At 32.8% G+C, this 13,495-nt stretch overlaps 1 protein-coding gene across 4 annotated transcripts in view; it reads right to left on the reverse strand.

Annotated features, from left to right (window-relative positions):
* Nucleotides 1-397: 397 nt before the first annotated feature.
* Nucleotides 398-13,495, reverse strand: part of LOC106069769 (erbin-like) — an 82,240-nt gene continuing 69,142 nt past the window's right edge. For all 4 annotated transcript variants that reach the window (XM_013229505.2, XM_056029312.1, XM_013229506.2 and 1 more), the window contains 10 exons: nt 13,374-13,473; nt 13,090-13,202; nt 12,695-12,871; nt 12,330-12,443; nt 12,037-12,145; nt 10,676-11,814; nt 7,423-8,283; nt 3,987-4,079; nt 3,761-3,835; nt 398-3,370 (listed from right to left, as the gene is read on the reverse strand). In XM_013229505.2, the coding sequence (XP_013084959.2) occupies nt 3,257-3,370; nt 3,761-3,835; nt 3,987-4,079; nt 7,423-8,283; nt 10,676-11,814; nt 12,037-12,145; nt 12,330-12,443; nt 12,695-12,871; nt 13,090-13,202; nt 13,374-13,473 (2,895 nt within the window). In that variant the 3' untranslated portion in view covers nt 398-3,256. The remainder of the gene's footprint in view (nt 3,371-3,760; nt 3,836-3,986; nt 4,080-7,422; nt 8,284-10,675; nt 11,815-12,036; nt 12,146-12,329; nt 12,444-12,694; nt 12,872-13,089; nt 13,203-13,373; nt 13,474-13,495) is intronic.

Raw genomic sequence — 13,495 nt, forward strand, 5'->3', positions numbered from 1 at the left:
CTGTCAACCTTCTTTCTCCATTCTTCTCTGTCATTTGCTTTTGATAGAATTTCATTTTGATATTCTTTCTGAAACCTGCCTGGGTGGACTACTTAGGGGGTCGATTTTGAGTTTGTTTATTTGTATTTCCAACTAATAATTAATGCAAGAAAAATTCACTCTTGAAGTATTGTCATGCTTAAAGCATTGAAATAGGGGATCAATAGTAAAAATGTGTGCTGTTTGTAAATGACAATTTTCAGATTACTAATGTGCGGGATAGAAACTATATTTTTTTAAGTGATTAGAAGAATAGTCCTTTATTTATTTACCAGACAAATCTCTTACCATAAGACCTTACAGAAACAAAATACAAGCATCATCTCAAAGTAAAAAAAAAACAAAACAGAAGCAAGAATATAATTTATGTACATGTTTTATTCCATTCAATTCTAATGTATTAAAAAAATGGAGTTTGTATGTTTGTTTATCAAATCATAATGCTGCCATTTCAATGTAACATTTTTGAGTCTTGCATTCAATCTATATAACTTAAAGTAACTACAAAACTAGAAATGTAGATTTAATTTGTTTACATAAATCATGAGATGATGATTAATTTACAATTCACAACAATCTACATTGTAATGTTTAATATTAGTCTAATAATACTCAAACAAAAATAACAGTAAGTTATCAGTACTATACAATTTTGTAAAATATACTTAAAATGATTTGAATAATTAATTACAATTTGTTCCTCCATCAAAAGTAAATGGTAGTTAATGAGCCAATGAAAACATCAGGTAACTAGTTTATTAATAGGGCAGGCAAATCAAATTTTTCTTTTTCATTAGGTCCATATTAATTATTAACTATACATTTCAAATAGGCCTGTATATGGTGACAGGATCAAGAAGAGAACTTGAACATCATGTAATTAAATATAATTATCAATCTATATTCCATTAATTTAAACACCAAAACAACAAGAATTAAAAAATATGCCAGATCTTGATATTCACCAATACAAATTAGGGATGGAATGTAGATCTAAAGGCAGATTGTAAAATAGCTAAACATGTTCACAAAAAATGTATAAACTTTGTACAAAAGAGATGTATAGAATAAATGTAGAAATAGAAATATGATTTAGTGGAATGTAATCCATCAGCAGTTTAAACACAAAGTAAAAATTAGAAACATGTGTCAAGTTATATATAAAACATGTAGACTTATCAACAGCAACAAATTAGCATTGATATTCATAATTTTAATTGAAACTTTGCAATATACATTAATGTACAAAATGTGAAAAGTTGTAAGACTTTAATGAAAAAATAAATATTTTAATTGGAAGTAAAGGAAATATGGATTTCACATTATTTGTTTTGTTATCTGTGATAATTTACACTTTATTTTACACAGAATGAACTTAAGTTACCCCCCATCAATTGAAAAATAAAAATAAAATACATTTTAATTTTGTTTATCAATTTTCAGTATTTATATAGAATTACAAATTGAAAAAAAAAGTTTAAAAATAAATCAATAAAACTAAGGCAGCTAACAGGTTGACATGCATTTGAATTATCATCCAGTAATTTTTATTTTTTATCTACAATGTTTTTTAAAAAATTGATAAGGTATTACATATTCTTTTAAAAAATGATAGTAGGCTATATGGTCACTACTAGACCTACTGATCCTATAGACTTTTAATTTCAAATAAATATATTTATATTTAGCTTAACAAAAGATAGATGTTGTCTAAAGTAAACTTTTTTAAAAACTGTACAGTAGACAAATTTTGCATAGCAATATAAATCAGCAGTTATAACTTAACAAAAACTTTTGAGACATTAAAATCCTTTTGAAATAAATTGTGCCATTTGCATATTAGATAGTTATAAGGATTTTATATGTGAGTTCAGGAAAAGATATGAAATAATTGTTGACCAACATCTGAGAGATATTGATGCCAATAGTTTTTCATTTTGAAAAATGCTTGATCTCAACACCATAATTCACAGTTTCTCATGTCTTAATGTCGGGGAACGTTTATAGCAAGGTCATTTAACAGACAAAGCTCTATGTTCAACTACTACACAGCTCTTGTAAAAAAAAAAGTTCAAGCTCATTATTTCAACTGACATTGCTATGTCAAAGTTTTTAACACAACTGACATTGCTATGTCAAAGTTTTTAACACAACTGACATTGCTATGTCAAAGTTTTTAACACAACTGACATTGCTATGTCAAAGTTTTTAACACAACTGACATTGCTATGTCAAAGTTTTTAACACAACTGACATCAAAAGAAATCAAATAAATAATTCATTTTTCAAAAGGAAAATTAAAATACAAAGTTGTAAAAAAAAACTTACACTGGTTTTCTTTTTGTAGTACAAACCAACAGACTTCAATAGTACATATTTAATTGAATGAAAAGGTTTTTAAGCATAAGCAAATATCTACTAAACTAGTAAAATATTACATAACTAAGATGATTCTAATCAAATCAAATTATTGCTTTAAAATGCTTTTAATTAACATCACAACTGAACACATTAGTAAACAAATAAACAAAAGAATTTGAGTTAATTGGTATTTGTTTATAGTAAGAAAAACATTAATTAGGTACCTTATCTATAATTATAAACAGTGATAAGTTTTGGATGGGATATATCTTTTAGTTTAGATATGTTGATATGTCTCAAAACATTGGATCTTATGTTTAACATCTAAGTAAAATCCAGTTCCCCCTCTGAATAATCCAATAAATGCTAAGATCACTGGTCACTATATTTCAATAAAAATAAGGATTGTTATTTTGTAGACAGAAATGTAAAAAAAATAATTAATATATGTTTTGCAAAAGTACATGTTCAATATAATCATTGAATTGTAGTGGATGAAAATTTTGATTTTTTGATATAGGGCCTACTGACATTCCACATAACTAGGTGAGTAGGCTTAAATATTTGACCAGTTGGACATGAGGCCAAAGAAATGTAAAAGATGGATAAAAAGTGTTTGCCTTAACTGCTTTGTTCCATGTGGTTAAAAATAATAAAGTATGAAAAGAAAAAAAAAATGTAATAAATATAAATAGTGCTCAATAAAGTGGTTAAAATTAAGTTAAAATAAATTGTCATTTTGTTTATCTATTTTCAGTATTTATAAAGAATTTTTTTTTAAAGTTTAAAAATAAATCAATAAAACTAAATCTTTCAAATATCACTGTTATGTTAAATAAGCCTTAATCCTCACAGATTAAACCATGTTGACTTTCTGTATTCTCTCAATAAGTAGATTAACAGTATGGTTGGTTTTGAGTACTGCTACCGCCTGGTTGTGTTCAATGGCTTGAAAGTCTACCTTGTTGACCTGAAGGAATACATTTTACACAGTAAGATAGAATTGAGAAAATAAGCTCTTAATATATTAGACCCTCACCACATTGTTCTGCAAAAGTAACCTTTTAACATACTGGAATAAGCTCAACTACTCATTAATAGAAGACTAATGTGATGTTAGAAAATGTCACAATTTTTGTTTTCAGAAATGTGTTTGTACCAAAGGCTAAATTCAGCACTCTGCACTCCCTAAGTATACTTTTAATTTCACACATAGCCACTATTTATTCTACTAAAGTCTCCTTAACCTTTTTTTTTTGTGTATCCCATCATAAATTTCTATTTTATAAATAACATGAATCGCTAGTAAGTTTAAGTTTTTAATTCAAAGCACTCTAACTCAAATTTAAATCCACTTTACCTCTAAAAGTTTATCTCCGGAACGAAGGTGTTTAGAGGCAGGCCCATCAGCAGTGACTTTTGTCACAAATATTCCCTAAAGAAAAAATTGTATATGCTTGAATGAAAATATCAATGAATAAAAAAAAATTTGTTTTTATATTCTTAAACTTTCTTAAAAGAGAGCCAGAAGCAGTAAATGTTTAACTTTATTTTTTCAATAATGTGAAGCTAATAGACTGACTTACAATATCATTGGCTCTGTATGGATTGCCATGGGAGCCAATACCACCAGCTATGGAAAATCCCAATCCAGGACTTTTCTTTATTGTTACTCGAAACTGAAGCAAAAAAAAAGATGATTCCTTTTAATTTTTGAAAAACTTACATAAAGAAGTTGTAAACAATATTTGCCACAGTATTAAATATTGTTGATTTTTTACAATTTGCAGCAAATTTAAAGAAAAATGTGTAAAAAAATAAATAAAAAAACATTTTTAAAAAATTAAGAGCTATGGAAAAAACATAACAAGCACCTGAGATTTTGAGGAGGGAAAAAAAGCAATAAGAAATTTCAAAGCATTATGGTAGCCTAAATATGTAAAACAAAATTTGTCTTAGTTGTTCTCTTACAATGATTTTAGCATATTTTACTAATTCCAAATTAAGAGGCATATTGTAAATGCTATCTTTTTCTGTTTTACAATTTGTGACGATAGTATACAGAAATGACAGTGGCACATTTCTAATGGAAGAAAATCTATTATTAGCTTTGCACTACAACTGGCACAGAAAACAGCATAGGGTTCTTCTTCTTCTTCTTCTAGCCAGCTTTATTGCTGCTGAGCTGTGAGCTCTTTTGCAGACTGTGCCAAGGAAAAAAAAGTGCTGTTTTCTTCAGTTGTTCATCATTGCCGTACAGGGTGTTGGTTATGTTGGGCTGTAGTGGAAGTAGGGTCTGCCTAAGGTGGATTAGGGAGGGGCATTCAAAGAGGATATGGTTTACGGTTTCAAAGGGGTGGGCGCAGTGTCTGCAAAGGGGGAGTTGTGTGGAGTTTATTTTGTTCAGGTGGTAATTTAATAGTGGTGTGTGTCCTGTTCTTAGTTGGAAGATTGTAGATTGTTCTTTGCAGGGGAGGAAGTTAATACTGTCCAGTTTGTTAGGCGTAGTCATTTCTTTGTACATGGCTCTTCCTGTGTTTCCTGATGCCCATTGGTTGAACCACTCCTCTTTGTGATTGTTGACTAACATTGACCTTAGGGTGAGGTAGTTAACAGGTCTATCTGGTTGTTCCATAGATGAACCTGCCTTTGATAGCTTATCTGCCTTTTCATTTCCCATGATGCCAATGTGTCCAGGGATCTACTGTAGTGTGATATTGATATTTAATTTTGATATCATCTGATGGATTATCACAATGAGTGTTGTCAACTCTCTTGGGCTGTTTGAGGTGCTGCTGTTAAGTGCTTGCAGAGTAGATTGGGAGTCTGTAAAGACAACAATATCTGATGACGGTTGCACTCCTTCATATAATTTGTTTTCCACTGTCTGTAGTGCTATGGTAATTGCCTCAATTTTGGCTTGAAAGTTTGAGCAGTAGGCCTAATCGCCACAGGGTGCGCTTATCTCAAAGTGTTTATTTTTAGGGAAGACCAGGAAGGCCCCAAGACCAGCATTAATAGTGGCTTTGAAAGCCGATCCGTCTGTATAAATATGGATAGGTGTTTTTTGATAGCTTTCAATTGTTTCAAGCGTGCCTACTTTGAGCTCCAGTGGATTTGATTCTTTTGTTAAGGTGTTATTTAGTAAATGTGTTTTGATGGTTGGTTGTTTGTAGTTTAGTCTGGGTGTAATGTTTGAAAATCTGGTAATTTTTTCTCTGTTATTGGGTAGGTGGTGTTTTAGGGCTAGTTCGTCAGTAAGTTGGATCAGAGTCATTTGCTTTTTCTGGTTGATTTTCCTATTTCTCTGTGTTAGTAATTTATTTGGATGATCGTCCTCCAACCTTCTGTATCTCTCAATAGCTTCTAATGCTGCTCTGTTGCGCCTTAACTTAAGAGGTTCAATATTGGAGTCTATTTCACAGGCTGCTGTGGGAGTAGTTCTCATACCTCCACTAATTAGCCGCAAGGCTTGGTTTTGGATTGTATCTAATGATGATTGATAGGTTTTATTGGCAGCTACTTGTAAGGAGAGACAGTTATCCATTACAGATCTGACGTATCCAGTGTATAACTGTCTTAAGGTTTTCTTTTCAGCTCCCCAGGATGTTCCTGCTAGGTGTTTTATTATGTTTAATCTTTGTGATGCCTTTTCTTTTAAATCTGCCATAAAGTGTTTTAGAGACAGTCTTTGGTCTAGTTTTACACCAAGATATGTTGGATTTTCTTCTTTATTTATTGGCTGTGAGTCTATTTTTAGGATGTAGTTTCTTTTTGCTGTTTTGTTGCTGTGGCTAAAGATTGAATAAACTGACTTTTCTTTGTTTATTTCCATTTTCCATAATTTTGAATATGTGGAGATAGTTGTGAGGGCTCTATTTAGTTTGGATCTAGTCAGCACTGGATATTTCTGTAGTCCAAATTAAAAGGTCGTCTGCATAAAGTGCCTTATTGACCGAAATGAGGTCCGGGAGGTCATTAATGAAGATTAGAAAGAGAGTGCAGCTAAGGGCTGAACCTTGTGGTAGTCCTTCTTCCAAACTTTTTTTTACTAGAGATGCATTGGGTTAAATTATCAGAGTTTAATGTTTCCATCTGTCACTTTTGCTCATGTTTTTCTTACACACTTTGGCTTTTTAAAAACAACTAGTCGACCGCCGACCCTCGGTGTAGCATACGCTGATGTAGACAGTGTATTGTCGACTGTGCTTACGCAAGAACAATGGACAGAGCGTCGCCATAGTTATCCCAATGTTCGCAAATAAAGTTAACAGCCATCTTGCAAAGTTTGAGAGTAACAGTTTCCTCAATGACATTTTTCCAGAACTGATAGAAATAAACAGTTACTTGATGCAGGAATTTCGACTACATTGAAAGACCTGTTGACTTCATGAAATATATGTGAAGGGGTGGCCATGGTTAGGACATGAATGGCAATACGAAGGGGCAAAATCAAAACAAAGCTATAGAAGAAACATGCAACTATTTCAATGACACGAGATATTTATGTGTGTAAAAAATACACACATAAATATAATCAAATATAGAATGTTTAAAGAGAAAGATTACTTCCCCCCCCCCCTCTTTTTTTTCTGAGCCATGCTCTCTGTTGCACAAATGTTACATGTGGTAATTCTAGTCTTAACTTGCAGAAATAAAAGAGGTATCTTTCCATTACTTTTTTGTGGTGTCCTGCATGGTTAGGCCATGAAGAGAATTATATATAGAGAGAGATTGTGGTATAATATCATTCATTTTCAATTATAATTTTACTTTCATACATTTTTATACTTTAAAGGTATTGCAGTGCTCTCAAGTACACTATATTATTGGTAGATTTTCTTTTCTTTCATATTGTACTAAAGAATTTAACCTCTTATTGGAATAAATGTATGCAGTGTGCACTGCAGAATATCTTTGTGCTGGTTCCCAATTCAAACCATACCAACTGACATCCCTTGTGTTCCTGCAGTATGATTTAGGCTCGAATACGAATCCAAAGCTTATAAATAAAAACAATACCTGTTCCCTGTGTTCTTGTGTGGTGGAGTCTGGTTTCATGTAATCCTTTGAAGGAGTAGCATCCCTTGACAAAGAGTTTCCAGAATTTTTTACAGGTGTCATTCTTTGTGAGGGTGGTGTTGAGGTCGCTCCTGAGCTATGTGACCCTGGACCTCCTCGTAAGGAGTAACCCTCAGCTTTACTTCTGGCATACTCCCCAATACGTTCATAAACATGGTGCCCACCTGGCCCATAGCCACTGTCTGTGGAGCTAGAGACCTGAGATGATTGTTCTTGGTTGGGAATCATGGTAAAGTCCTCATAATTGGCAGCTTCCATTGGACCGGAGTATTGATCAAAAGTTTTTTCATGCCTGTTTGTAGTATTAGGTGATTCTCTAATGGATGATCTGTGTGAATCTGATGAGTCTGAGCGGTCTCGAGCTCTAGCTCCTGAGTGGTATGAATGTCCTATCTGTGAAGCAGAACCAATATGTGATGAACTGCTGCCTGACCTAGTGGTCTGATTGTCTCTGACATGACAGCGGCCTTGATTCCTGCGATCAAGGTCAGCATAGTCTGAATAGCTAAGCTTTTCTCTTGGAGTTGCTGGTAGCTCAGGAAAAGGGTTATTACCATGGAAACCACAAGGGGAAGACTGTGACCTGGGCACACTTGGGCCACCTGATGCAGTAGCTAGTATCATGGCTGTGGCTGCAGATGATGTGGTATGAGGAGAGTCTACCCGACTTGAGGATGAGTCACTAGACAGCCTTTCAGTTCGTGGGCCAGGAGTCCTACTGTCTGAAGGCCTTCTGTAAGGTGGAGCAGGATTATAAGGTGGTGGAGTGTTGGCTGCTGAACCTTGTGAAGTTTGACTAGTCTACAAGGAAATAGCAAAAGTTCAAATCATTGTCAAGTACACATTATGGAAACAAGAAAAATATAAAGCATAAAAAATTAGAATAGGTCTAAGCATAAAAATATAAAACACAAACTAATAAACTGCAATAGGTCTATCTATTAAAGAATGCCATGAAGATTAAAGAAAAATTGGTCATTTATTAAAATCTTAACTCTGAGTGCATAGATTTATTGTTTCTTTAGAGCAGCGGTTCTCAACCTTTTATGCTAGGCGACCCCTTTTTACAATCCCCCACTCTTCGGCGACCCCCCTCCCCCTGATACACAGATAAAGCACTAGAAGAGTAGACAATAACAATCCATAGTTTCGATGGTCTTAGACGACCCCTGGCAAATCGTCAATCGACCCCCAAGGGGGTCGCGACCCACAGGTTGAGAACCCCTGCTTTAGAGCATTATATATAAACCTAGTAAATGTATAATCTACCATCACTTAGCTAATGTAAACAGCTTTATGCAAGTTTATCTTTTTTTTCAAATTGTTTTTATTTAATATAGTGGACGTGTGTTTGTTTGAGGGGTATCTATGTTTCTGTCCTGCCTTTTAGTGCTCAGCAAACATCTCTCAGCTAAAGTCAGGATTAAAACTCAAGCTCACTTGATAGTTAGCCAAGTGGTTTATGCACTCAACCACACATCCCAAACATCTTTAAACATTATTTTTTATCATAGCTTCTTTTTATCATCATTTGTAAATAATTATAAATATATTTAATATAGTATTTTCTATTTTAAATCATCATCTACTCAGTGATGTATTCTCTTACATATGTGTGCCTGGTGGTCTTTCAACTGTGAACCCAGCATATTTGTAATATTTTTATATTTTTATATATATATTTATTATATTTTATATCATTATATTTATATATTATATTATTATTATAGTAATATTATAATATCAAAAAATATTATACAATAATCATAAAATGATCATTTTTAATTTTAATGATTTTAATCATAAAATAGCTAACAACGAGAACAAAGGTCCTAATGATGGTGACCGGTCATTTCATCCCAGGTCACTACATCCCCGGTCATTTCATCCTTGGTCACTTCATCCCTGTCATTTCATCCACAATTAAATATTTTTTTCGTATTCATTGTTTAATTGTGCTGTTAAGGCTTTGACTTTAAGCCCTCGTTTCTTCTGCTTTTTGATATTTTTTTACATGTTATTAATGGGTTTATAGTGTTTCCCCTTCCACTTTACATTCTTTATGATAAATCATATAATAAACTGTAAATCTGGGTGTGTACTTATCTATAGATAGTGCTTCCGTTGGATGTGGGGGATGTAATATTATAATTTTATCCTGGGCATGACTTAATGATCAAAGGCCAAGGTGTGGTGGAAGTAGTGGAAATCTTTTGAGAGATGAGAACGATTAGAATAATTATGACCATGCCGCTGATAACTGGTGACAACCATCTTTCACTTTATTTTATTTTTGAATCGCTCTTTCTTGAAAATGGCTGCAACATTTTAGCCTTGAAATATTTTTTTTTTCTTATAAAGGCTGACTTCTCCCATCTTCAGGATATCATGTCGCCTATATAAGTTTTGCTTTTATATCTTTTAAACATTAAAGTTGCAAATTATGCTATAGGTAAAGAGATTTACAAAACATTGTTAAGTAATATGAATCAAGGGATCGTCTTCTGTACTTACAATCAATATCTATCTATTTTATCTTACCTCTCTATCTTATGTAAATGAACACAAAAACTTTTTTTTACATGATTTTTTTGGTCTATATTTATATTTATACATGTTAAATTTTTATAGTTTTACTGGCATTTAACTTTATTCTTATCTAATGTGTTACACTTTTTATCATGTCAATAAAAATGAATATATTAAATATTGCTTATTTCATGATTTTACAATTACTATTTGTTTGATATAATGATCAGATGATGAAAAGAATAGGGGATGAAATGACTGGGGATGAAGTGACCAGGGTAAAAGTGACCGGGGATGAAATGACAGGGAACCCTCATGATACTCTTATGTTTGTTAACAGCTGAGCTGTAAGCTCTTTTGCAGGTTAACAGCAGTAATGAAGTAATGAAAATGGTTTTAAAAATTGCCTTTATACTAATATATTATTTTTTTATTAATAAAATATGTCCATTATAATTAAATAGAAAATGAACAAGAAAGATAAAATATTCATAGAAAATTTTTCCCTTCAAAAAGTTTTTTTTTTAAATTTCTCAAAAACTGCACTAGATCTTATATAAACTAATTTTTGAATATATAAAACCATAAATAATATAATGCAAAAAATTACTTTTAAAAAACTTAAACAAATATGTATACAATTAAAGTAAACTCAAAAACATACCAAAATTTTTTGAGCAGTTCCTCTTTCTTCAATAACAGTATACAGATTACTTCCTCTTCGCTCTCTTGTGGAGATATTGGCTGCTGCTGTAGCCCCTAATAGTGGAGCTGGATTTGACACAGGTGTGCTCTGGTCTAGAAAACTGTCTTTGCTGAATACTGGAGGTGATGGGGATGGGGCATGCTGGAGAGATTGGTTGCTCCCACTCAGACTGCCAAGGTTTGGCTTCGGGGCAACAGGTGGCCCTGACCCCAGGAGTCTTTGTGATGGAGGCCCTGGGCTCTGTATTTGTGGCCCTACTTTTAGTTGTACTTTTGAAGGGCCACCGGAATTAGTGTCTTTAAAACTGGTCTGAGGCTGACCAGATATGAAATAGTCATCATTATATAGTTTTTCATTAGAGTTATTGCCTTTGACGTTGGCAGCAGGGTAATACTCATTGCCAGGGAATTGTTTATAAAATTCATCGTTAGATGCAGTGCTATTTGAATCATGACTTACATTATGCTTACTAGCCCTTACACTCTCTCTGTCTAATGATGGAATGGCTTCTTTTGGGTTACTAGTCCTTCTGTAATGGGATGGGTGAAAACTGTTTGTTCGGCTGCCCACATGCCGAGGCTCTGATCTGGATGGAGATTGTGGACGAATGTTTTTAGATGGCCGCCATGCTGGTGAATTATCTGGCTTATTAGAAGTGCTGGCAGAGGGTCGTTGTCCAAGTTTTTGCTGGAAGGCTGCAGCTGCAGCATTGGCAGTGGGGAATAAGCTTCCAGCAGCACTGTATGCTTCAAGGTCACTGGCATAACCAGCACCATCTTTTCTCCTACCATTCTGCTGGTGGTGAAAATGGTGGGAAGGCAGTGGCTGAGAGCGTACAGACAGAATTTCAGAGTTAGCACCCCTGTTGTCTGCATCTCTGTAGCGAATTTCCTTGTCACTGCGGTAGCCTGTATCAGAGTCATACTCTCTCATCCTCCTGGAGCGACGTCCTCTGTGTCGATGAACAATCTGCTTGTAGTAAAGATCTTCATAATTAGCAGCAGGCAAAGTTCCTGCACTGTAACCTTCTTTATTTTTACTCCCTGTTAAGTCTGGAACAGAACCAGACCTTTTAGTGATACTGCTATCAGCTGAGACTGAAAAAAAAAATTATGACAAAGTAAAATAGAGTTAACATTTCTAAAAGTAAGACATTTGATAGTAAAACCAAATGAAGATGTTCACAAAAAGATATTTATAATGATCAAGCTTCATTTTAATTTTACTTAAATTTATCAAATATATATCATTTAAAAATAACTGATAAATAAAAATTGTATATAAATTATTAAATCATGTTTTAAAAAAAATTTGTTAACCTTTTCTGTCTTTAATTTTTTGCTCTATTATTAACTTATTCATTTCACCCTCAAAATCTGGAACTGAGAGACGATGTTGCATTCTTGCTTTATCTTTCATAATTTTCTCCTAAATGAATAAAAATTGTGTTTACTTTCCAACATAAAATAAATCTCACCAAGTATTTTATGCATCTAAATGTACATCTAAAACATTAACCAATGAGTTCAATCTACAAGATCAATGTAAATATGCTATGATACAAATATTAAATCCTAACACAAATATATCTTTTTTCCAGTCTAAGGTTCACCTTATCAAATCTGAACAGTCTGTGAGACTCTTGCAGCTTGGGAGATACAGGCTTTGTTATTCTGGCTTCTCTCATTCTCACATCAGACTGACCTCTGACAAAACCATAGGCTGCCTGAACAGTCATTAAAATGTTTTGTTAACAAGGTCAAGTATTAACAATTAAAGACTAAAATAATATTCTGAAATACCATATATAATTTTTTTGCTAAATTCCTATATTATTTATACTTTTTGAATACAGTATAGTCAATGAAACCCTATTTTTTATTTTTTTGCTATTAGATAAATTATTGACACATTAATTATTAATTAATAAAATTATGATAATTTGTTAAAAATTGGAATTCTCAGAAAAGTAAGAACCTCATCAAAGCCACCAGATAGTCTGCCAGTATGGTCTACTGAATCCCTAGCACCTGTATCTACCTCCACACTATTCTCTCCTGAATTCATCATCTGTCTCATGGCTAGATTTCGTGCATGTCTCACTTTCTCTCTCATTTCTTTTGGATATGGAGTTGGACATCGTACAAGAGTACCCTAAAATAATTAACTTTTCTTGAGAGAAAAAACAACTAATTCCTAGTATTTTAAATAAAATCTGTTAACTTAATATTATAATTTTTTATGATTCATGTCAATTATTTTATCTTCAACATATGTTATAATATTTAGTTGATTTTTCTTTTAATCTCTTACAATTATTTTTTATAAAGTTAATAACTATTCGAAGTATTGTCATGCATAATGAAAAATACCTCTTCATCTGAATCATCAACAAAATCGAAATGAATCTGTTGGCGCAGAAGTCTTTCTTCATCCCACATTGAAGCATGAAAACTTTCAGTGTCTCCCGTTGGATCTCGCTCATCTGTAGAAAGTAATGCTAGTTAGTGTAATCATAATTTATTTTAAAGTTCAAAATGTTTGGTTGTAAAATATAAAACATTATCTTCATTTTTCAAGGCAAAAAAAACTCATAAAAAAAAAAAATGGTGAATCAATATTCATACATACTGAAATTGTTATAAAGATAACCTACCATTTGGTTCTGATGCTCCCTGTGGCAAAAGATAACAGGTCAGTATTTTTCTTCCAGTTCCAGGTTCTGTCTCTGATTGTAAAGGAATCAATGGTCGTGTCTGTTAAATAAAACAAAAGAAG

This window comes from Biomphalaria glabrata, chromosome 5 (genome assembly GCF_947242115.1).
Source record: "Biomphalaria glabrata chromosome 5, xgBioGlab47.1, whole genome shotgun sequence".
NCBI lineage: Eukaryota > Metazoa > Mollusca > Gastropoda > Planorbidae > Biomphalaria > Biomphalaria glabrata.